We start from the raw sequence: 23,434 nt of genomic DNA, 5'->3' as shown, positions 1-23,434 counted from the left end.
GGAATTAATTATACCTACATATAAACTTGATGGATGTAACTTCACTTCCTGCCCATGCTCAATAATTACTAGCATCAGGCCGAAACTAGTACTGTGTGTAGCATTCTGCAAAAGCGTGTCTTCCTGTATAACACCACTCTTTAGTATTGTTCGGCGCTTTACATTTATGAAGATGAATCACACAGATTTCCAGAATAAGGAAGCTAGTGACAGAAACCGTAGTTGAAAAATTCATACATAAAACGCGCAAAATGGGAGACAGAGAGAGAGAGAATGATATGATGATGATGATGATCAAAGGCCAAAGGTGGCAAAGCATGTGCAAGCGCTCTCCCCATGCTTTGACCGTAACACACATTACACCCTCCTCACCCGAATACACACATACGATCACATAGGTTTTAAATTAATTCACAGCAAACCAACCACTGAGCAGTCTAAATTCATTTCATTGAAATATATGAAGTGGAGTGGAGTACAAAGGAAGCCTCTTTCATACACAAAACACAAAATTCATCATCAGTGTTGGAGTTGCAACCAAAATCAGACTCCAACGTCACCACTCACTCGATATTGTAAAACCCACAGCCGATTTACCGGTATCGGGCGAATTACAGCCTAAAAAGCCTATCAACTACTTTTTTTTAACTAACGTTTATGGTTCCAATTTCCGATTGGGAACCAAGAAAATGATATCCTCCCCCACACTTTCTTCTACGCCCACCAAATTCCAAACAACCAAAAAATACTACTACAAAATATTTACTTAAACTTCTACCACTACTTTTTGCCGTACCCCCAATGGCAACTTTTATTCCTCCCCCTCAAGCCTGAATACTAACCCCATAGAACCCTGGTTGTTTTTTCACCATCACCAACTGCCCTGGACTACTACCACTAAAAGTCTATTCTTTTTTAACTGCTAACTTGTTATTACTATTTCATTCTATAAAATCCCTTTTAACTCCAAATCTCTCCAAAAAAACACCTCCCTTTCTTGAGTGAAACAGTAATGGCTCAGTAAGTCCACTCTTGAGGAAGCCTGAGTTCCTGATTCATCACTGGCTGAGCCGTCATGGTGTTGCCTCTTTGCTTGGACACAGCATCTGCAAGTAATGTTTAAGTAAATAAATTATACATCATAAATTAGAGTGGAGAAACTTAAAACGAGACGGATGTAGAGGGAAAAGAAAATTTGTTTATTACCATATTGCGTCTTGAAACCCCCATTGCTCTGCACCTGGGCATCCAGATCCAAATTCATGGTGTGGTCCAGTCTATCTGGTAGCAGAACTGTGGAGCACCCAGCTGTGCATTGACAACAAGAAGTTCGGGCGCATATCAGTACAAATGAATGAAAAATGAGAATACCTAGTCAAGTACCCCACAAACAGAACTGCAACTCAAATAAAATAAGAACGATAATATCAGAGATCTGGGATCAAACAAACGGGACAATGAACACTAGATTGAATAACATACACCCAATGTGATCAGCAGCCAAAGCCAAATACTCAGAGTCACAATGACAATGAATAATCATCTCATTAGTGCAACAACAAATCAATAAGTGAAATATATCAATTATAGCATAAAAGGACTGTGCGGATTGAGCTAAGGACCTGATTCCTTACGGGTCCCAGTGGGGTTTGAACTAAATCTTCTAGGCATAAACACGCCTGTTCCCACTCGTTCTTTTTTGGCACCGGTTTCTCCGAAAAGAACAGCTCTCATTCCCAAAACGGGTTGCTGCTGCTGAGATTGTTGTAAAGTAGGCCATGCCGACATTGATAATCCTTGAGCTCTTCCCCCAGCGCCATTTATGCTTCCATTATGAAGTTGGTACCTCAAACCCCCTTGCCCATTAACTCCATCAATCACATGATGTTGATTCATCTGCTGAAACTGTAACAACATATTAGCAAAAGACAATCAACTCGGGTATATATACGAGAAGGGGAAGAAGAAAAAACTGAAAACAGCAAACAACAAAAAGATCGGGCAGCGTCTGAACTACTGACTTGAGCTGCTTGGAACTGCTCGCAAGAAAGTTGGGCTTGTCTTTGGAATTGGCTCAGGTAGAACCCCGAGGCAGAATTGGGGTTATGTTGGGGCATAGTAACAGGGTTGGGTTTGGGGGGCGGCCCGAAGAGTTTTGTTGAATAAAACGACGCCGCTTCTTCGATCATTCGCATCCTCATAACCTCCTCTCCTGCGGCATTCAGCCAATCCCACGTCAGGGCGCTTCTACCATCCTGGGGTGAGCAAACACGAGAAACGGAGTTGGAGCCGCCCCTAGAAGCTGGTTTAAGCCCGCACAAAGTTGATCTCGGCGAACCGGACGGCCTCCACCCCTACATAAAAAATAAGTTAAAACTGAAGCTTTAAATAACTGTAGAAGACCAAAAAGTAAAGAACAAGACAAAAAAATCATTCATACCTTTGTCGTGTAGTCAGAGGATAAATTGGAGTCTTGTAAAGTAGAATAAGCAAACTTGCGACTCAATTCGGTGATCAAGTCATCTTCGTCGCTCTCGGTTTCCATCGGTCCCGTGACTGACTCCACGGGTGAACTCACATCCGAACCGACACCAAACGAATTCCGAAATCCATACGAAAAATCATCGGTTCCCCTAGTCCCGAAACGGTCAGTTAGCAGGTAATCGTCCGTCAGAAACTCTGATGGAAGCCAAAAATCCAAGTCATCCAACTCTTGCGCCATTAGAACCAACTATAGATGCAAATACGATCAAACTCTTCCTATATATAGTCTCAAAACATCAGAGACGGGTGTTTCAAAAGTAAAAGCGATTGATTATACGGGGGCGTTTGCTGCTTCTTGAAGATTTACTTATGGCCACCACGCCAGGGAGATGGTGGAAAGAAATCCCCGCGGGACCAGCAAAACTTAAACAAGAAAACAGAGAGAAAAGGCAAAAAGAAAGAGAGAATAGCAGTTCGGGGAGAGAGAGAGACAGAGAGAAAAGAGGCGGGAGGCCGAAAGTGGTTTATATAGTGGAAGGATGCACATAGCGAGTGGTACCGCACAGTGTGGGGAAGTGGGAACCCTAAGGCGAGGGCTGGGGGGGGGGGGGATGGCGAGTGGGAGGACGCGCGGCGGCAGCAAAGTTTGAAAAATTAGTTGGAAAGAGGTGCAGCCAGGTAAGCAGAGGGGTGTGGGAGTGGGCGTGGGGTCGGGGTCTGACACTCCTCTCACTCGGTTCGCATGTGATGTGAGCCACCCGGTGGGGGTGGGACCACACCCTAAATTCGGTTCACCATCCCTTTTTTCTTTTTTTATTAGTTTTAGAGCGCTTTGAGTGATTATTCCTTGAATTAGGGGACTGACTTTGTAAATGGGATTCTTTAATTGGGATCAGTGGTTAAGGAGGCGTGGTGGTGAGAACGTGTTTGCGCCTTTCTCATACCACAATCCTTGTCCTTATCCAATCCCACCCTCCCACTGCTTTGCATCTAAGTAATTACCGGTGGGGTTACTTATTTCATCTAATTATATTTATATTTCCAATCTATTTATATAAATTATTTATATTTTTCTGTATTGATATGTATAAAAATGTATGTGTCTAATAAATTTGGATAATCATTTAAAACTTAATCAAACGAATGCAAATCTTAAAGGAGAACATGAAAAAATGAATTCCAACGTACAAGTTAGTATTGAACTCGAGATGAAATATAGCAAAAAAAAAAATAAGTAAATTGAATTAAGAATCAAGATATGGTGATAAATTTGGTGAAAAGTATAAAAACTCGTAATAACGTACTTGTAGAGTGCTCAAAGAATCTTTAGAGAGTGAGAGAGGTGTTAGAGGGTGTCCAAAGAGTAAGAAAGGTGTCCCCTGTATGGAGGAACAAACATGTGTTTATAGGGGAAGTGCCCATGTCTATCGGGAGTGTATTCACTCTCAAAATTCTTGCTGAAATAAATTGCAAATTTGTATCTATTCCACACTTAAATTTACATTAAGGATTATAATTAAAAATAATGTTTGAATAAAATACGGAAACTCGCACGATACTTTAATATATTTATGGCATCAAGCCTCAAAAGATATATTAATATTTTTTAATATTGAAACACACAATGTATTGGTATGTGACACGCATGCATGGCATACCATGCAAACATGTTTCTCTTTTTCTGGAAAATAATGTTAAGACATGCATGTTCAAAAAGAGAAGATAAAATGGATGTGAGGAACAAAGTGGAGTAAGATTGTCCTGAAATTTGGAGGTTGTTTGGGAGAGTGGGGCGATTGAGGGTAAAGGAAAAGGGTTGGAGTCATGACCAAATCCACCTCCACCACAACCTACGACTAATAGTTTAAACTTAAATGAAGGGCATCACCGCTCTGCATTTTAATTAGAGTTGAGTTTTTCTTCCCACTTGCTAATTATATTATCAATCTGTGTCATTATCAGGCAGACAGATTGCAATAGTCTTATGGTAATTTCAAGGAATTTATCCAGTCTTATTATTGAACCAAACAGATCTACCATATGAATTATAGGGTTGGGAGTATTATAGATAGCCAAATGGAATCCAAGCATCTTCTTACTCCTTCGTCCTTACCCACCTTCTTATCCTTTCACCTTCTTTCCCCTGTTTTCTTTGCTTGTGCAACAAAAAACAAAGAGAGACCGAGACAGAGACAAAGACAGAGACTACATTTGGTTTCATGTTTGGACATTTCTCAAAACAATATAAAATACACCCAATATTTATTTTGTGTCTTTACATCTTATTTGTGTGTGTTTCTTTTCAACTTTCTATATAATATGTATATATATAAACTTATATATAATATAAAAGATATATGATTTGACAATAAACAGTATTTTTTTGTCTTCAAAAAATACAATATTAAACAAATAATATTTATATATAAAAATATATATAAAAAAAACATGACTTGACAATAGAAAGCGATTTTCGTCTCTCAAATCCCAACATCAAACCTACACCACCTATTTTAAAATACTTTAAATTACCTCGAAACACAAATCCAAACATACCATCTATCTCCAACACACACTTATTTATCTCTATTTTTCTCTTTCTATCTCCAAACCAACAAAACAAAACACTTAAAATACAAATCCAAACACTATTAGAATAAGTAGTGTAGGTGTAATGTTGGAATTTGAGAAATAAAAATAATCGTTCATTGTCAAATCATATCTCTTTTGTATATACTTTTTATATGTAAATATTGTATGTTTAATGAGTACTTTCGGGAGACAAAAATACTATTCATTTGTCAAATAATGTCTTTTTTATATTATATAAAAGTGTATATATATCGTATATAAAAAGTTGAAAAACAAAAAAACACACAAATAAGGAGTAAAAAAATACAAAACATCGGGTGTGTTTTATTTTGTTTCATAAATTGCCCAAACATGAAACTAAACATAGTAAGAAGTTTTTTTTTGTTTTTTTTTTGGGGGGGGGTCTGTAAAATGACTTTTTAAAACATGAAAAAAGGAGCGGCCGTCATTTTCCACCGTTCTCATTACGACCGGTCGTTGTTGAGAAAATGTGGCCATGATCTTTTTTGTAGGCCCAAGCCCAAAAACTCAAGCCCCTCACTTGGATGGCTCAATCCATTCAGCCATTGGTCCACCGGTTAGGCTCAACCCATTCAGCTATTGGTCCATTGGTTAAGCTCAACCCACTCACCCAATCTAATTTGTCTTATTTTTTATACCCCAAACCCTACTCTCGTTCTCTCATGCCCCCTTGTTTCTTTCACTGGTCTCTGCTCTCTCTCTCCAACCCCTCGCTCCTCGGTTTCTATCAATTGTCGTCTCCCTCTCTCTCCGTCTTCAATGGCTTCCTCTCCTCTCTTCTCTCTCTCTCTCTCCAACCCCTCTTCCTCCTCAGTTTCTATCAATCGTCGTCTCCGCTCTCTCCGTCTTCAATAGCTCCCTCTCACGAATCAAGGTCCTACCTCTATAAAAGCCAAGTAACCGAACTAAAAATCTCCTCCTCCTCTTTCTTCTTCCTTTCCTTGATTAAAAGGTTCTTTGTGAACTTGGTTCCTAAGTAGAACTCTAAGTGGTTGTAAGTGATCCTTTGAAGATCATTTCTTGGTGGTATCTGTTTTGAGCTTCTGAGCAATCGTGAGAGATTGCCGGCCTTTAGTGGTTGTGGGCTTTTCTCTCCGGATCTGACTCCCTGAGCCAATCTTTCTATTTTTATGATTTTACAGCATTCATAGATCTGTAAATATTTTGCACATGAACTGCTATCCTAAATCTATGCAGATTCATTAATATTTCTATATTCTGGATTGTAATATTAAGGCACACGATTCACTATAATAGTTGACTAGAATTATTCCTGGGCTCACTACTAAAGGGGTGTTCACCCAATAGTGATGCTTGCTGCCGGCATCAACTAGCTTCTCGATGCTTTCATAGACTCCAACTGCCGTTATCCACATGCATTAAATATTTTATGTGCACTGTATTAATTTTGCACTCAATACTCTATTTATAAATATAGAATTCTTGAATTTGAATTTTACGATGGAGTTGATATGGCAAAATTATAATTTCTATTTGATTAGATTATAGTTTCCATTGTTGAATAGCGTAATTTGCTTTAACGAATGAAGTTTAAAAATTAGCCAAAGTCTAATGCAACAGTTACTACCACGATTGGCTCAAATGAATAAAGCTTAAAAATTAGTCCAATTTCAATTCGACGGTTACTAGCGGAATTAATTCAAATGAATAAAATCTAGTAGTTAGTCCAAATTCAATACAACGATTATTAGCACTATTGACTCCAACAAATAAAATCTAAAAGGCAGTCAAGGTTCAAGAAGACAATGCAATAATTACATAGCACAATCCAAGTTCTTTATCAAAGCAACAATAAACAATCAATTTTTTCAATTAATCCGTATATAAACTCCGAAAAAAGGAAAAATAAGAGGAGGAGAAAAGAAAAATAGAGCATTCTTTTTGTATTGATTATGTCTTCATAGTTGATCTAGTTATAACCCATCAATTATCTTTTTTTTTTTTTTTCTAATTTTTAGTTTTTGTCGTAGCATCAACTTGGCACCATCTGTGGGAACAATCTAACTTATTGAACAAGCAGACTGAATTTAAAAGCTCAGGATGTTACAACTGCAAAATAAATCGGTTAAATCCTATCTACATGTGTTGTGTATTCATTCACTAGGTAAATATTAAGTTCAACATGCACAAACTTATGATATATATGCAACTGGCTATTAATTTCATGCTTTTTTTTTTTTATGTAAATATAACGTGGCTTCAATTTTTCATATTCTCAAGACAATAATCTGTCTTTCTGTGTATCTTATACTTTTACATTGTTGTCATCATGCTTACATACATAATTATTTATAGTTTTTTTGTAATAATTGTTTGTATCATATTATTTTTCATTACGTTCTTTTTTACTTATAACCGCATCTGAATTTTACATACATTATACATTGTTGATTTGATTCATCTATTTGTCTGAAATTAATTGTCATATAGCACATTGTTATTACATTTTCATGATATACACACATATACATTGCACTTGAACATAATTGTATTTTTTTGTTTCACGCGAATTAAATCTTGTATATTTAATATTTTTTTTGTCAGCCACTGATTTTGGAACATTAACACAGAGGTATGAGATTTGTGCTCTCGAATTGTACAAACTTTACAATATCGATCATATATGGATTCTAGCTGATAGATCATATGTTTTATTTCTCTCTCTTAATTAGAAATAAAAGAAAATAACAAGAAAAGAAAATTTCATGAACATTGAGGTACCCAAATTAATGCATAATACAAGGAAAAATATGTTATGAACTCAAGAATATATATTCATACGGTTTCCAATATTAATTATTGAGAAAGTTTTGCGACCATTATAAAAGTATCACAGTTCGCCTCAAATTTTTTAAAATTTTATTTTTTGAACTTTCCTTTCAGAGTTATATTCTCGCAGATTTAGGCGTAGGCATGCCTAACTCTTCCTACTAATCTGTCAGGTGTTGGCTTGTTTCTTCCTTTTTCATTATATTAATCCATTATGAGCAAATGCTGCAATATGACACTTAATTAGAAGCATTTAGGCTGCAAAGTATATAAAAAATACCACTTAAAATTATCATGAAATACACTCAAGGTGTCATGCAATTTACCCTTTTGCTTCTAATCTTTAGCTTTAGTTGTAGCATCAGGTGTAATAACTTGTAATTGAAAATTTAAAATTAAATGTGTTATTTTGTAAATAATTTCCAATTTTCACCAAAAAAAGTAAGGAAGGCAAAAAGTAGATAAGATTGGGAAGGGAGGATGGCCATATTCCAGATAATGATTATTGTCACAAGTGATCCAATGAAAATCAGGAGAGTACATAATTACCAAAATAAAGTGCGTATTATTGGCATTATACTCCGCCGCTGGAAAAGGAATAAAAAAGGGAGCCGCGACATTGAATAATAACAAAAGTGAGTCGGCGTGCCACTCCTTTTACCCTATTCTCTTATCATATTCAATTTATAAATTATAATTATTTCTATTAAAATTTAACACGATTACTCTTTTACTGTTTCAATATTATAAATATTTATTTAAAATAAAAAAATTATTATATAGCCCCTAAATAATAAAATAAAAATTACTAACTTTACCTCTAATTTTTCTTTTTATAAACAAAAAAAAAATTTGAGAAGTAGATGTAAAATTATAATTTTTAATTTTTAAAATTACATATTGGACGGCTCACCGTAAGCATTGAACGGAACTGGATAACATATTGGATTGATCGTTAAATAAACGTTAAAATAAGAAGGTATTTGTAATTTCTCTAACAACGATAAGTTTTTTACAACACATCCCAAGTAGAGCACTTGATTTCTCATCAAATTTTGCATTCAGTATTCAGAAAAATATGGTAAAGTTAATCTCAAATATTGTAATTTTTTTATCATAGAACTAACTTTATAATGTTTTTTCTGAAATATGTGATTAATATTAACTATTTTATAAAGTATGAACTAATATTGCAAATCACCAGACCAAAATTGTAATTTGCTTCACATCTTCTACTTTTCTTTTGTATTTATTTTGTAGGGTCGTCCACCTCCACAACACTAATAATCTCAATCTTTGTTTCAGGAATAATCAATAATGATCGAAAGATTATAGCATGCAGAGATTTGGGGCAATTGGGCAAGTTGGGGTATGAAAGAAGCGTTAGGTTAGCGCAATGAGGAATGATTCCATTTCCAGGTGTTATGTATTAAAATATGAAATGAAAGGGACAGAGGAAGCAGCGTGGAGGCTTCAGTTTTCCTAGTTAGATCTTGTCTTATTCCATGTTTCATGTGCAAATCTGCCTAATCCACACCCCCCGCTTTTCCTTACATTTTATTAAATGAAAATATAAATCAAATACTCTATCCGAATTACTATTAAATGTGTGAATAGGTAACTATTAATAAAATAATTAACCAAATTTGATAACAATAAATATAATTAAGAGTATTTTACCATTTTATCAGCTATAGTAATTATTATTGTATAAATACCATATAATGTACATCCTAATTAATTTTAAAGCAACAACTCTATATTTAGCTATTTTCTTTTTGTTGGGATTTCAACACTTTTGTTGTTGTTGTTTTTTATATCAAATAATTAGCTATTTCCAGGGGGTCATTTTCGGGTTTCCGGACGCAAGCGTGTTGTTTTCCCATTACAAAAGATTAAGACAGGAAGAGAGTTCTGAGAGAGATTCAGACAGGAAGAGTTGTAGAACACGAAGACACAACAGAGAAAAATGGCAAAAGACAGGAAAATCGGGGTGGCGATGGATTTCTCCAAGAGCAGCAAGGCCGCGCTGCAATGGGCCCTGGAGAATCTGGCCGACAAAGGCGACACTGTTTACATCTTACACATCAAATCTCACTCCCTCGACGAGTCTGCCCAGAAAATCTGGTCCGAATCCGGTTCTCGTACGCACCTCTTTCCTTCCTCTCCCCTTTTTCAATTCTTTCTACTTCTATATTCATTGCGTTTCGATCGGATCTGATGTTGTTGAGATAGAATAATGAGTAACCACATGATGATTTCGATTCTTATGGATTTTGTCTGAATTTCTAGCGCTTATCCCATTGGCGGAGTTTCGTGAGCCGGAAGTAATGAACAAGTACCAAGTCAAAACGGATATTGAGGTTCTCGACATGCTCGACACTGCTACCAGGCAGAAAGAGGTGTTTTGATTTGTCAGATTAATCCTAAATTAATTCGCATTGCATATTAAATCGTTGTCGGAAGATGAATGTTTGTTAATTTGTGATTGGGTTGATTGATTAGATACATGTTGTGACGAAGTTGTACTGGGGAGATGCGAGAGATAAGCTTTGTCAAGCTGCTGATGATTTGAAGCTTGATTCCTTGGTTATGGGTAGCCGGGGCCTCAGCGCCTTAAAGAGGTATGCTTTTAATTCTTTTCTCGTTGTCTTAAAATTCACAGCAGTTTATCATTTTGGGCACCAACTTCCTAAAATGTCTTATTCTACGTAATACACATATTTTCTTCTTTTTTATAATTGTAACGGTTCGTGTCATTTACATATGAGGTAAAATTAATTTTAGTGCGATAAGTTCATAATTTCTAGAAATAAAATATTATAAGTTTATAAATACTTATCTTTTACACATCAAATATAATCTAAAATTAAATCTAACATCTTTATCAATAAATTAAATCTCATTGAAACTTGTTCATATATATTAAGATGTCGTAACATACTGAATATATATTATGTATGTAAGATGATTCATTAATTATTTTTGAATAATTTTCTTTATTTAACTAGCCTCTGCCACATGCGGTTCTGCAAGTACATTAGAAAAGAATCATGATGTCGATGAAGAGAAAAAAAAAAAAGAAAAAAAACAATGTGGTGTGAGGAGAGGGGGAAAAAATAAAAAAATTTGTGATTAGAAAGAACTGTGGAGTGAGATATAAGAAAAAATTAAGTTGTGAATATGAATTTATTTAAAAAAAAAAAGATTGCTGTTAAAAACAAAATTTTATTGAATGAATGGATTGAATTTAAAAAAAAATTGAATATGAAAATATTGATATGACAATAAGTTGTCTTTTATGCTAGTATAGATACATTTGATATAAAACAATATAGCTATGTGCTTAACTAGAAAAAAATATATATATGCATAAATATACATATTTAGCTAAGTGCTTGCGAATTAAAATCACACAATGAGGATATATAATTGGATTATTTTCTTAATTAAGTCATGAAATACTTCTTGTATTACTCAAATGTGGTTTTTGGATGCTCTATTTATTTTTAGAGCTGCATTGAATTATATAGAATAAATTATATTGATATTTTTAATATTAAATTTAATAAACTTATAAGTGATGAACAATTATGGATATTGTACAAGTAGGATCCCAACAATAATAAAGAATGTCGATTTAATTTACTCAATTATATCAACAGAAAAGAAATTTATATTGAAAAATTAAGACATGGTTGTAATGGTAGGATGTTTTCTTGAATATGTGTTAAATGCAGCATTACATAGTTATGGTGATGATGATGTGCAGGATAATCTTGGGAAGTGTAAGTAACTACGTGATTGCGACTGCCAGCTGCCCAGTTACCATAGTCAAGGATCCTGACTTTCACAAGAACTGATCTCCTCATTATCATCATCATCATCATTTGTTTTTAATAATAAATGTTCGTTTGCGGACCAATTCATATGTATGACGCTCCAACCAATTCTGTGCTTTTGAAATAATACGACTTAATTATGTCTATTTATATATTATGTCATTTATCAAGGAATGTTTGTCAGTGTGTAACAAAATGTGGCAGCACATTCTTTTTGTGAGTATAAATCCATATAATTTTTTTATTTTATAAATAAAAAATTAATATAAGAATAATGAATTATTTTAAATAAACACTAAACATTTATGAGATAATTAATGTGTAATATTTGGAATAGATAAAAATGGGAGAGTAAATAGGGATTAAAGAAAAAAACACACAAGCTAGTTATTACAAATCATGAAATGTTTATAAAATGAAAAAGGTGTGGGTCAATTATATATAGTACGGACACTTAGAACATATAGAGAAAAAGCACAGAATTATCAATAATGTTCTACCTATTGGTTGAAGTCGAGATCTTATAAATAAGTTTGAATCCTACCAATGTATAAGTATGTAGCTCAGTTTATGTAAATTTATTAGTGATCATCAATTGAATATTAATATATGATTCAATTTAATAAAATATTGATATAATTATGTAAGTTTCACTTAAAAAAAGGGAATTGATGATTAGGGAAGACAGGCATAATAGTTGAGTTTATAGTTAATTAGTACAAGTGGGTGGCAAAAGCCCCATTTATTACTCAACACAAACATCTTATTCAATCAGAAAGCACACCCTACGAAGCACTATTTAGCGGCGGTGGCAGCTGGGATCCCATCCTTAAATTTCTCAGCCAGTTTGTCCTTAGGTGGTACATTTTCCTTTACAAAGCTGCACTTATTGTACTTCTCAATCCATTTACACAGATTGGGGTGCTTCTCTTGGGTTATGACTTCATCAACAAGTCCCACCACTTCCGCAATAATTCCAAACCAATACGCAATGAAATTGGCCGCAATGTCAACTATTCCAATGTTGTCACCTCCGAACCACTTCTTTCCCTTTATTTCACTGTCCAGAAACTTCAGCAGCTCCACCGCTTCTTCCTTGGCTTTCTCTCGCTCCTCTCCGCTGCTCCAACATGCTTTCCACATCGCAGGCAGGCACTGCCGGACCACAAAAGTAGTACAATGATGATCGTATAATTAGTTAGGAATACGAGGTATATATAATCATAAAGAAAACACGCATGGTGGTTAATTAAATTTGTAGGAACCTCGTCATCCACGAACTTGGCCCAGAAACGGGCCTTTGATCTTTCATATGGATCTTTGGGAAGAATGGGTGGGCCTTCCCAGGTTTCATCTATATATTCAAGAATGACCAAAGAGTCGGCGATGGGATTGGCGTTGTGCAGGAGAACAGGCAGTTTCTTGTGAACCGGGTTGTGCTTGAGAAGCAAAGGGGACTTGTTGATCAGATCTTCTTCCATGTATTCATATTCTACCCCTTTCAGTTTCAGGGCCATCTCCACTCTTCTGCTGAATGGGCTGCCCCATGCTCCCAACACCTTCACTTCTCCCATACTTGTACTTTTGGTGTTTGTGTGTTTATTGATTTTTGAGAAGCTCTTCTTATTATAGTAGAGTGAAGGAGTTGAATACATTCTTCTAGTCTAGTCATTAACAACCATCACTTCATCAATTACAAACTTTAGTACCAAATTTATTCAAAATTTATGCTTACGCAGTGAAAAACTATGTGTATATTATAGCAATTACATTTGTCATATAATAATTTTGTACACTTATCATGTGATTGATCACCTTTTTTCAAATGTACGCTAATCGTTCTGTAAATATTTATCATATAATTGATTCAAGAGTCCATCATTTGCTTTTGGATGAAGAGGAAAGAATGAATAATTGATGGAATAAGTAGTTTAACCCTAATTGAACTCAAGAAGTAAATAGAGGGAGAGAAAGTCGGTGGAGACTTCTTGATTTCACCAACTGTTTACTAATTTTGAAACGAGCAGACATTATTACCATGCGAAGCTGACATAGGCGATCATCTCATCTCACCGCCATATCAATTGCTAACTTCAAAATCTCCAAAAATTTGAAGGAAAAAGACGTAACAAATGGTTATGGATATGGATATGGATATTGGTTACGCACCATTTAAGATTAAATCCATGACCCGGTCCAGTTTTCATTCACATAAGCTAGCCCATGTTGGCCCATCTCCAGAACAACTCGGGTCATGTTCATGATAGGCTGCCCATATACAAACATGATTAATAATTACGAGTAGTTAACAATTTTGAAGGCATAAAGAAACGTAAAAGTGAATGACCCAACAACGCACAAGTTGTTGGGAGGGTGTTGTCTTAGTGTTCTTTCTGTTAGAACTACCAGCACTATGACTAAGATTAGATGGCTCTAAGTGGTAAGAAGAACGTAAAGTCTTACAAGGAAAGTTTCGGAATACCATTGGGGGGAAGGGTTAGAAAAAATACTTAATACGAGTATTATGAAATCTCACCTTCCACAAACTCTGGCCTGAGTTAGCATTACTTAAAAAGAATTCAGTTCTAAGCATGTTTTCATCATGTATATCATTATTTTAGACTACGGCCCTCTTAGATTACGATCAAAATCTTGAATGAAGACAGTTTCCTGATCTTCTGGGGACCCATCATCAGTTTTATATTATCATATCTACACAACCATTCTTATTACATGTAAAAATCCATTAACTGGGGACAAAATTTCCTGATCAGATTCTTGAAAAAATGGGCGTGAACATGCTTTTCGTAAACTGTAAATGTAAACTTTGTTTTTCGTTAAAACGTAAAACCCCCGAAATTGCATGCTGGAATCTAGTCTTGTGATTTCCTTATATTTGACAGGGAGCAAATTGACATGTGAACCTGTGTGTTCAGTGTGTCAGGTATACAATTTATGTGATGAAACAAATCAGTACAGAAGGAAAACAAAAGAAAGATTTTGTTTATGCTTTTCTTACGGTAATATGAATTGGGATGTAATAATTATGTGAAAACCTTGCTTGTTTGAGCAAAGCTTAACAAAGAAACTTAGTGAAAGCGCCTGATTTAAGCAAAAGCCCAGCATTCAGGAGCCTCACTCACTGTGTATTCTTGGTCTCTTCTTTCATGCTCAATGCCTATCATTGTGCATAAAAACCTCTGTAATAATCTCTCTCACATGCTCTGCATATCATTGTGCGTAAGAAACCTATCTAATAATCTCTCTCTCTCTCTCTCTCTCTCTCTCTCTCTCATAAACACACATTACGCATCATTTGTGTACTTCAGTGCTTGAGCAACTATTTTTGAATAATTATTGCTACTTTCTTTGCCTCTTGTTTCTTTTAACATTTACACCTCAGAACCAAACATGGTTGAAGGTGTAGTCGAAACCTTATGGATAGAGCTCTCGGTGAGGTCATTGTGCCGAAGCAGCCTCTAATCCCCAGAAATTCAAATCCGTCTTCTGCATTCTCAATATGGTTCTCGAAATCAGTTAAATTCTTGAAAAATAGAGCTACAATGCCGAGTAGGATTTCTAGTAAAAGGTTTGATTTTGATGGCATGGTAGTGAACAACTCTGTGTACTGCGATTCACTCAGTCTTCCTGAGGCTAAAATGGAGGCGCTGGTAACTGACAGTGAAGTAGTAGAAGAGGAGAACGAAGGGTATTCTGAGAATGAGTCCGAAGTTAGAAATGGAGAAAGCAGTCCAAATTCTGATTTTTTGGCTTCTGAGATTACTTTGAACTATGGAAATAGTAGTTCTGAGGACTCATCTTCACCCCCTCCAATGGGTTGGCCTATGCAAAAGGACAAAGTGCCAAATTGTGTCGGTTCTGAGGTATCTGCAAAAGTTGACAAGCCCCATTCCAACAAGGGAAAATTAGAGAAGCAAGGATCAATTCTTTCAGGTCCTAATTGTATCCTCTTGTCTTTTTAATACTCTACCGACAATTTGATTACGTTTGTGTGAATTGTATGATTTCATCTTCCTGTTAAAGCATTCTGCCTGATTTTCTGTGGTGAACGTAGAATCTGAGATGATGAAAGAAAGATTCTCAAAATTGCTGCTTGGTGAAGACATGTCCGGTTGTGGCAACGGGGTTTGCACGGCTCTGGCTATTTCCAATGCTATTACTAATCTATGTGGTGAGTACTGAAAACGTATGTTTAGCTTGCATGAACATGTTGATGGCTCATTCTTACACTTGCCCTGTATTGCATTAGCTACACTTTTCGGACAAGTTTGGAGATTAGAACCTCTGCAACCTGAGAAGAAACTGATGTGGAGACGAGAAATGGAATGTCTTCTCTGTGTTAGCGATCACATTGTGGAATTGATACCCTCTTGGCAGACATTCCCAGATGGGACCAAACTTGAGGTAACTACGATTTCGCTGTAGAGAAATAAACCTTTACTTTTGCAAGCATTAGCTGTATTCAGATGTATGAGTTTATTTTATTCGATGATTGTATAATAATACTGCCAAGAATAACTTAATAGTCTTTGGTGGCTTGAAATTTGAGCATAAGAATCAGAATTCAAAATGTTTTTTGTAATTGTTTGCATTACTCTGTTGTTCCAGTGATCCATTCTGTTCTCACAAGCATAGTTCCAGTCACTTATCCTCTATGTATTGATTCAGGTCATGACTTCCAGACCCCGTTCAGATCTGTTCATTAACCTTCCTGCACTACGCAAATTAGACCATATGCTACTTGTAAGAAATTGATCTCTTCTTCAAAGGTTTCTTGATGTTTAGATGGTGATTCTAAATTTCAGACACTTCTTACAGGAAATATTGGACAGTTTTGAGAGTTCAGAGTTCTGGTATGTTGACCAAGGGATAATAGCCCCCGAATCTGATGATGGATCTTCCTCCTTCCGGAAACCCCTTCCCAATCAAGAAGACAAATGGTGGCTTCCAGTTCCTCGAGTTCCACCAGGCGGACTGAGTGAAGAAGCAAGAAAGATGGTGCAACATACACGTGACTGCACCAACCAAATCCTTAAAGCTGCAATGGCTATTAACAGTGCTGTTTTAGCTGAAATGGCTATTCCTGATTCATATTTAGATACTCTTCCAAAGGTATTGAAAGAAATATCGCCATCTACGTTAATACAATAAAACAAGGGTAGTTGCTGAATCCCTTTCTGTTGATGTGCCTGTGATTGTTGCAGAATGGAAAAACGAGTTTGGGAGATCTTATGCATCGATATATCAACTCAGACCAATTTTCACCTGAATGTTTGCTCGACTGCCTCGATTTGTCTTCTGATCATCACGCTGTAGAGATTGCCAACAGAGTGGAGGCTGCTATTTATGTGTGGCGCCGAAAAATGAGCTCAAAGCCTTTGCATGGCACACGCAGGTCTAATTCAAAGTCATCATGGGAAATGGTCAAGGATTTGGTGAGTGATGCTGATAAAAGGGAACAACTGGCAGACAAAGCTGAGAGCCTTCTGCTTTGCTTGAAGCAACGATTCCCTGGTCTACCTCAGACCACCTTAGACATGAGCAAAATCCAATATAACAAGGTTTTACTAAACACATTCCTTATCTACTTCCAATTCTTTGTGCCTGTCTTTTCCCTTCTTGACAATTTTATTCATTTATGAGTTGGTTTCTCCATACATTTTGTTCTTTAGGATGTCGGCAAATCCATATTGGAAAGCTACTCACGAGTTCTTGAGAGCCTGGCATTTAATATTGTGGCACGTATAGATGACCTACTTTATGTGGATGACTTATCTAAGCATTCAGATCAACTCGTCTCAATCTCCAAAGTCGGTATGATTACTCAGACAAGCATGGGAATTGCACTCCCGGTCTCCACTTCTCCATACAAAGCAGCTTTCACGAATCCTAGCTTTTCACCCTTGCAGCTGATTAGCCCTGCAAAGGGAGATAGATCACCATATACCGCAGGCGGAAAGGATTCCCCTGGTGGGTTCGGTTTGAAAAGGATTTTGACTGATTATCTGAGTGTTGATGGAAAAGGGAAGCAACTGAGCAGTGATATGAGGAGTTCAGATTCATGTTCATCTACAACTCAAGAGATGTCGGCAGAATCTCCATCCCTTGAAGAATCTTCGGGAGGTTAAAAAATGGCATCAGCCCATGAACGAACGAGTCAATCAACTATGAATGAACATAGCAGATCAGTTTCTTCATTTGTCTTTAGCAGAGGCCTACTTTGTATTTTCTTTTCCATGTACATGCAGAACGAGTATCTAAAGGTGGTGAGGGGCATCAAGTATAATGTATCAAGATCCTAATGAGCTGAGGACTTTATAACACATTATTAAGTTTTGAGATGAATCAATATTTGAACAAGCTCAGGAAGTATTATTAGAAAGCACATTCTTGGAAAACAGATTAACTTCTGGAATTTAGTTTTGTCTTCACTAAATCTGATATTTGAAGGGGGAAGGAAGTGTGAAGGTGTCAATGAAACAAAGTTAGAGCTTGATAAAAACATCAAAATGATGAGGATCGTCAAGGATTCATCAATTTGATATTTATAAATTGGCTGTCCTCATCAACAAGTCGTTGTAGTATAGTGGTGAGTATTCCCGCCTGTCACGCGGGCGACCCGGGTTCGATCCCCGGCAACGGCGTTATAATCAACTTTTACTTTTGTCTGCTGTATTTTCGTGGCCACCGTCAGTTATGTTCTTAGTGTTAACGCCGCCAAATTTCAGAAGCACTAATCATGCGTGTGCATGTATGTTGTCAACCATCTGCCGATAATGGAAGGAGAAATGCATCTACATTGGAGTTCAAGTGAAATCAAAGTGCTGACGCCAAGGATACTCGTCAATTTCCACAATCTGTGTCAGTATACTGAAATTTAAGACAAGAAGCTAGGAGGCCATAGAGGGAGTTAATCCTCAACAGTCAAGTCTTTTGGGCGTACAGAAAATTGGGACGTCTCTTTGAATAATAATAAGAGGGAGTGGGGATGTCTGCCTGTCGGCAGTGTCCAAGGGATCCACACACATTCTTTGAAGAGAATTAGATATTCTTGTGGTCTTATCCACAAAGATCACGAGGTATGCCTAGCCACATCAAACGAATCTAAACCATCTAAAAATCGAGTTACTAGTCCCAGAAACTGCTGCTTGACAACAACCTTCCAACCGAATTCCCTTATCACTCTCAAACACCATCCCCAAGTGGTCCTTATTCTAGTCAAACATCCTTCTCTCACTCACATTTACAACGAACATATCATCTACAAACTTACCTGTGACTGTACAGGACGCCTGTCGCACTCACTTTAACCTTAGTATCGTCCTTTTCTTTCTTTAAGGTTTATTTTGTGTTCATGTATGCTAACTCAAGATGGTAAGAAATTTCAACTCCAAATCTGGAAGAAAATGTATGACGACATGGAGATAGACCAAGCACCATATGCATTCCACAGTCAAAAAGCACCGAGTTCGTTATACTTTACATTAAGAGAGAAAGCAGAAAGCACAACATCAGTAGCTGCCTTTACATATAATAAGCGAAATCCATCTGTCTTTAACTATAACTGCTACTAACATATACTTTTCTTGCCACAGAGTAGGATAAACCTGCTGCTGCGCTATATACGCCTCATACCTGCAAAGGAATGCATGAATCAAGAAAACACTTCTATCCACTTTCACCCAAACAAACAACCCTGACAAATTCTTTGTATAAGTAGATTTACATGCCTTGTAAGCTCTTAGTAGTAAAGAGATCCTGGAAAAGCAAATGAAAGTAATTAATACAAGCAATTTTTAGGCAACCACATTGTTCAATGTACTGTTTCGACCGTGGTAGAAGCTTACCCTGCCACCAGTTCCCTCTCGAAGCACTGCCCGAGTCATCTTCTCCCACATCTTTATTGAACTGATCACAAAGCAAATATACAGTTGGCGCATCATTATGTGAAACCTTAAGCCTTAAAGGAAATGGCTGAATATATAATTGCCTGAAGGCCAAATTTGATGAAAAAGTCTTCTATCATGTTTGCTAAGAAACAGTCCTGTTACACAAGCTTCTAAAAGGTCACGACCCTTCAAGATTTTTTTCTTTAATCAAATTAGTTAATTGGAGTACAGGTATTTTAGACAGAAACTGAGACATTTATTTACTTACAGAGGCGAAGCAATTGTTCTGATTGTGCTACGAAGTTCATTTACTTTTCTTAGTTATTAATATGGTCATTTAAGGTTACTCACTGTAGTGGATGAAGGGTTCTGGGTACTCTGGGGTTGAGCATAGACGTCTTGACCACCATAGTATATCGATGAACTGTAGTGAAATGGCTGCACTTTTTCCTCTTGAAAATATGAACTCATTTCCTTCTTTGTTGTGCTCCGGTTTTGCTCTTGTCCACCTACATTATTGTCACCTGAAAACGAGCCTGAGCTAATCCGCCAAAGACGAAAACTAGTAACAACCGAATAATTATACCAAAAATTAAAACTTCAATTATTCCCACAAGACTGTACAATTCATCTATAGATTTTAGTGCTATAGAGGTGCATGAAACTAAAGAATTTACTGAAACTCAAAACTCCAATTTCACCAGATAATGTGTTCACTCCAACAAAAACCATGCATTTCAATTCAAACAAACCTGAAGCTGCGTTCTTGCCGCTCCAGTCTTGACTTCCAGAGCCATTCTTCTTCTCAGTTTCCGACAAATGCAGTGATTCCCCTCCAGAGTTCTAAAAATCAAGAGACTTAAGAAAATCGTCCCAGAAATCTTATGTAGAATAAAGGAATTCTCGTATACTAGAATTAATTTGATCATCCCGCAATTAGAATTTAGAATGGTATCTGGACACACAATTCAACTAAAGCCAAAATTGATAATTATGCTTTTAGATTATAATCCTGCTCCCTCCGGCAGACGAAAGAAAAGCTCGAATTCGGTAGTAATTTGAAAAGAACAAGAAGTTTATTGCAAATGCACCAAACAAGAACAAGTCTTTCAGCAAGAAAAGAATTCATCAAACAACCAACACCAAACTATCACAGCCCATATCTTACGTTAGACGGAAAAGTGAAAACACCAAAGATTCTGGCAGCGATTAACCTAATTCCACTAAAACAAAACAAATGCAGCGAACCCACATTATCTGATGAAGCCAAATTCACTCAGAAACTGATTTCAAAAGGAAACAAAAAAAACAAAAGATCATCATATTGTAGCTACCCTGGAAGGTGGCGCAAAAATTGAACCAAAAATGGCAGAAGACGAAGCAGGTGCAGAAGAATCCTTTGCCCCAAAAAGATCATAAGTGAATGAAGAACCCGATTTTTTCCCTCCTTCCATTCTCCTTCTCTCTCTCTCTCTCTCTCTCTAAAACCTTGAATGCACTGAAATGAGAGTTTTGGCTAAAAGAAAGCCCCTCCGTATACATCCACAGCCCACCGTCAGGGAAAACGTAACCACCGAGAATCTTTCCTAAAAACAAACAGAAACCTCAGCAGATAATGCGGAATCAAACGGGGAATACAAAACCAAAAGAAAAAAAAAAGAAAGAAAAGGAAAAAGAAAAAAGAGTAAAACACGTGACGTGAATGATCTCCGTGGTTGTGTGTTATGTAGTAGCAGCCATTAATAATGTATGCCAGAAAAAGGATTGAATTGAAACGAAAGGCAAGAAAAAAGCGAAGCCCAAAACGAAACTCTCGCCTCTTAAAGATTGGATTTTTATTATGTAATGTCATGTCATGCATCTACCTATATATAGATATATGGAAACTTTTGTATGTATATCTCTCTATCTACTCTTCTCTTCTGGCCCGACCATCTCTATTTCTCTCTCTCTTTTTTAAAGATTTCTTCTTCTTGTTTTGTTTTGGGCTTTGGGGGTAGGATTTGATTTTCGGTTTCGGTTCCTCAGTTTGGTTGTCCAAAATCTAAGTGAGAGGTGGCCACGTGGAATCACCAGTCCTCCATGTGGGACCAGCATTGCAACTCCCAACCTTTTACTGCCACCAATATCTTTGTGGATAATACCCACCTCTGCTTACTCCCTTTCCTATCCCTATCGGATACCATTTTCTGTTGTCAAATTTTTTCAATTTTTTTTTTCCTATTTACTATGTATACATATTATATGGATAATACCCCTCTCTCTGTCTCTGTTTTTTTCTTTTCACCATAATCTATATTTATCTACTTAAATATATTAAATATCAAATTTTAATATATGAATAATTACACCGCTTTTTGATTAAGTTTGACGTAATTATACATCAATTTTTTATATTTTATATAATTATATTTAGTACTCTCGACGTTTATTTTTTGCTAATAAATAAATTCTTCTATTAGTAAATACTCATCGAATTTATAGATATTGATAAAAAAATTAAATAAAAATTTACATTCATTTTAAATTGACTTATTACTGACTTATTGTAAGTCAAATAATTTTTTTTTAATCAAACCATACTCACATCTCCACACATTAAAACATGCAATGAGGTATATCTTCACCCTTATACAAAAAGTTTGACAAAAAAAAAATTTATGTAACCTGCAATAAATTAAACCTTCTTTTTTCCTTCCTTAAGACTACCTTATATATTCGAACCACTGGTGTTTAGTAAAGTTTTCTCTAAAACCTCTAGAAACCTAAATTAAGTCGATCGAAGTTTATTCTTTTTTTTTATTAGTATCAACAAATTGATAAATTTTGATTAATAAAAGAATTTATTTGTCAGATATAAATAAACTCCAACAATACTATATTAAACTTTTTATATTATAAAAAATCTAGTAAAATTCATTAAATTTCAAATAAGAACAGCGTAATTATCCCTTTAATATAATATATATTTCTTTAACTTGATAAAAGCTTACAAACTGCTGTCCGCGTACACTTCTCTAAGGTCAATTTGTATTCAAATTGTACATTTATTTTGCATTTCACTTTTTACTTCACTGTGTCTCAAATATTTTTATTATATGCATATAAGAACAACATATCATTTTATTTTAATTCATGTTATCATAAAAGGGCACAAAAAGACTATAAAAATTTTGCTTCGCTTCTATTTCTTTTATTTAGTTTGAATGAATTGAAAATTTTGACCCACTATAATTTGCTCTCACATTTTTAAATTTGTAGTATTTTGTTACATTTTAATGCTTCGAACACCAAATTACATAATAGTATTTCTTTTTCTATATAAATTATTAAAATTTTCAATGAAAACAGAATGGGGTTATGATGATGGCTAAGTCATTTGATTTTGTGTGTCTTGAAACAGAAGTTGTCGTCATCGTCATCATCAACATTATCATTTGATTGATTTTTGATAAGTGGATAATCATAATTAATTAATATCTGTAATTAGAAAGAAGTAGTGATAGATGGAGATAATTATTACAAGGATAAGGTCTCATCATCATCTCTCTATCTTCCATTAATCTCCTCTCACAACCCACACACACATATCACATATATCCACCCTTCACTTCTAACACAAAAAAGTAGTATAAATGAAGACAACTTGTTGTAGATAAGTTAGTGAAATGGACCCATTTAATGAGACTGTTTTGTTTTTAATAAGAAAATTATAATAACTCATATCGATATATTGAGCAATACATTAATGTCTCAATTCTATTGATATATGAATATAACTAAAAATGATGAAAA

The 23,434-nt window shown here is 35.7% G+C and overlaps 5 protein-coding genes and 1 non-coding gene across 10 annotated transcripts; 3 read left to right on the top strand and 3 right to left on the bottom strand.

Annotated features, from left to right (window-relative positions):
• Positions 1 to 429: 429 nt before the first annotated feature.
• On the bottom strand, positions 430 to 3,013 carry LOC105161579 (uncharacterized). Of its 2 annotated transcripts, none has more exons than XM_011079311.3 (5): positions 2,441 to 3,013; positions 2,022 to 2,354; positions 1,635 to 1,905; positions 1,207 to 1,308; positions 430 to 1,106 (listed from the first exon to the last, which is right to left on the bottom strand). In XM_011079311.3, the coding sequence occupies exons 1-5, from the start codon at positions 2,720 to 2,722 to the stop codon at positions 1,018 to 1,020; spliced, it is 1,077 nt and encodes a 358-aa protein (XP_011077613.1). In that variant the 5' UTR covers positions 2,723 to 3,013; the 3' UTR covers positions 430 to 1,017. The 2 variants fall into 2 exon arrangements, with proteins under 2 accessions (XP_011077613.1, XP_011077612.1); XM_011079310.3 differs by having other exon boundaries at positions 1,623 to 1,905; positions 2,441 to 3,008.
• A 6,725-nt stretch (positions 3,014 to 9,738) lies between these two features.
• Positions 9,739 to 11,879, top strand: LOC105161580 (universal stress protein PHOS34). Its single transcript, XM_011079312.3, has 4 exons — positions 9,739 to 10,031; positions 10,180 to 10,289; positions 10,393 to 10,511; positions 11,660 to 11,879. The coding sequence occupies exons 1-4, from the start codon at positions 9,857 to 9,859 to the stop codon at positions 11,748 to 11,750; spliced, it is 495 nt and encodes a 164-aa protein (XP_011077614.1). The 5' UTR covers positions 9,739 to 9,856; the 3' UTR covers positions 11,751 to 11,879.
• Positions 11,880 to 12,404: 525 nt separating this feature from the next.
• LOC105161624 (putative glutathione S-transferase) lies at positions 12,405 to 13,419 on the bottom strand. The gene is made up of 2 exons (XM_011079362.3): positions 12,995 to 13,419; positions 12,405 to 12,884 (listed from the first exon to the last, which is right to left on the bottom strand). The coding sequence occupies exons 1-2, from the start codon at positions 13,382 to 13,384 to the stop codon at positions 12,525 to 12,527; spliced, it is 750 nt and encodes a 249-aa protein (XP_011077664.2). The 5' UTR covers positions 13,385 to 13,419; the 3' UTR covers positions 12,405 to 12,524.
• Positions 13,420 to 14,733: 1,314 nt separating this feature from the next.
• Positions 14,734 to 18,099, top strand: LOC105161582 (rop guanine nucleotide exchange factor 7). Its single transcript, XM_011079313.3, has 7 exons — positions 14,734 to 15,683; positions 15,805 to 15,921; positions 16,000 to 16,154; positions 16,419 to 16,493; positions 16,569 to 16,862; positions 16,955 to 17,311; positions 17,423 to 18,099. Exons 1-7 carry the CDS (start codon positions 15,167 to 15,169, stop codon positions 17,876 to 17,878), a joined length of 1,971 nt encoding a protein of 656 aa, XP_011077615.1. The 5' UTR covers positions 14,734 to 15,166; the 3' UTR covers positions 17,879 to 18,099.
• Positions 18,100 to 18,322: 223 nt separating this feature from the next.
• TRNAD-GUC (transfer RNA aspartic acid (anticodon GUC)) lies at positions 18,323 to 18,394 on the top strand. Its single transcript has one exon. It is a non-coding gene; the product is annotated as a tRNA-Asp (tRNA).
• A 781-nt stretch (positions 18,395 to 19,175) lies between these two features.
• On the bottom strand, positions 19,176 to 21,654 carry LOC105161583 (uncharacterized). Of its 4 annotated transcripts, none has more exons than XM_011079315.3 (7): positions 21,505 to 21,654; positions 20,974 to 21,225; positions 20,392 to 20,482; positions 19,991 to 20,163; positions 19,598 to 19,658; positions 19,481 to 19,508; positions 19,176 to 19,385 (listed from the first exon to the last, which is right to left on the bottom strand). In XM_011079315.3, the coding sequence occupies exons 2-6, from the start codon at positions 21,091 to 21,093 to the stop codon at positions 19,492 to 19,494; spliced, it is 462 nt and encodes a 153-aa protein (XP_011077617.1). In that variant the 5' UTR covers positions 21,094 to 21,225; positions 21,505 to 21,654; the 3' UTR covers positions 19,176 to 19,385; positions 19,481 to 19,491. The 4 variants fall into 4 exon arrangements, with proteins under 4 accessions (XP_011077617.1, XP_020549321.1, XP_011077618.1 ...); XM_020693662.2 differs by having other exon boundaries at positions 20,974 to 21,220; positions 21,505 to 21,628; XM_011079316.3 differs by lacking the exon at positions 21,505 to 21,654 and having other exon boundaries at positions 19,991 to 20,148; positions 20,974 to 21,488.
• Between the last annotated feature and the right edge of the window lie 1,780 nt (positions 21,655 to 23,434).

Source organism: Sesamum indicum, linkage group LG5 (genome assembly GCF_026168435.1).
Source record: "Sesamum indicum cultivar Baizhima isolate 11 linkage group LG5, ASM2616843v1, whole genome shotgun sequence".
Taxonomy (NCBI): Eukaryota; Viridiplantae; Streptophyta; class Magnoliopsida; order Lamiales; family Pedaliaceae; genus Sesamum; species Sesamum indicum.
This window is presented reverse-complemented; position numbering and strand designations above follow the sequence as displayed.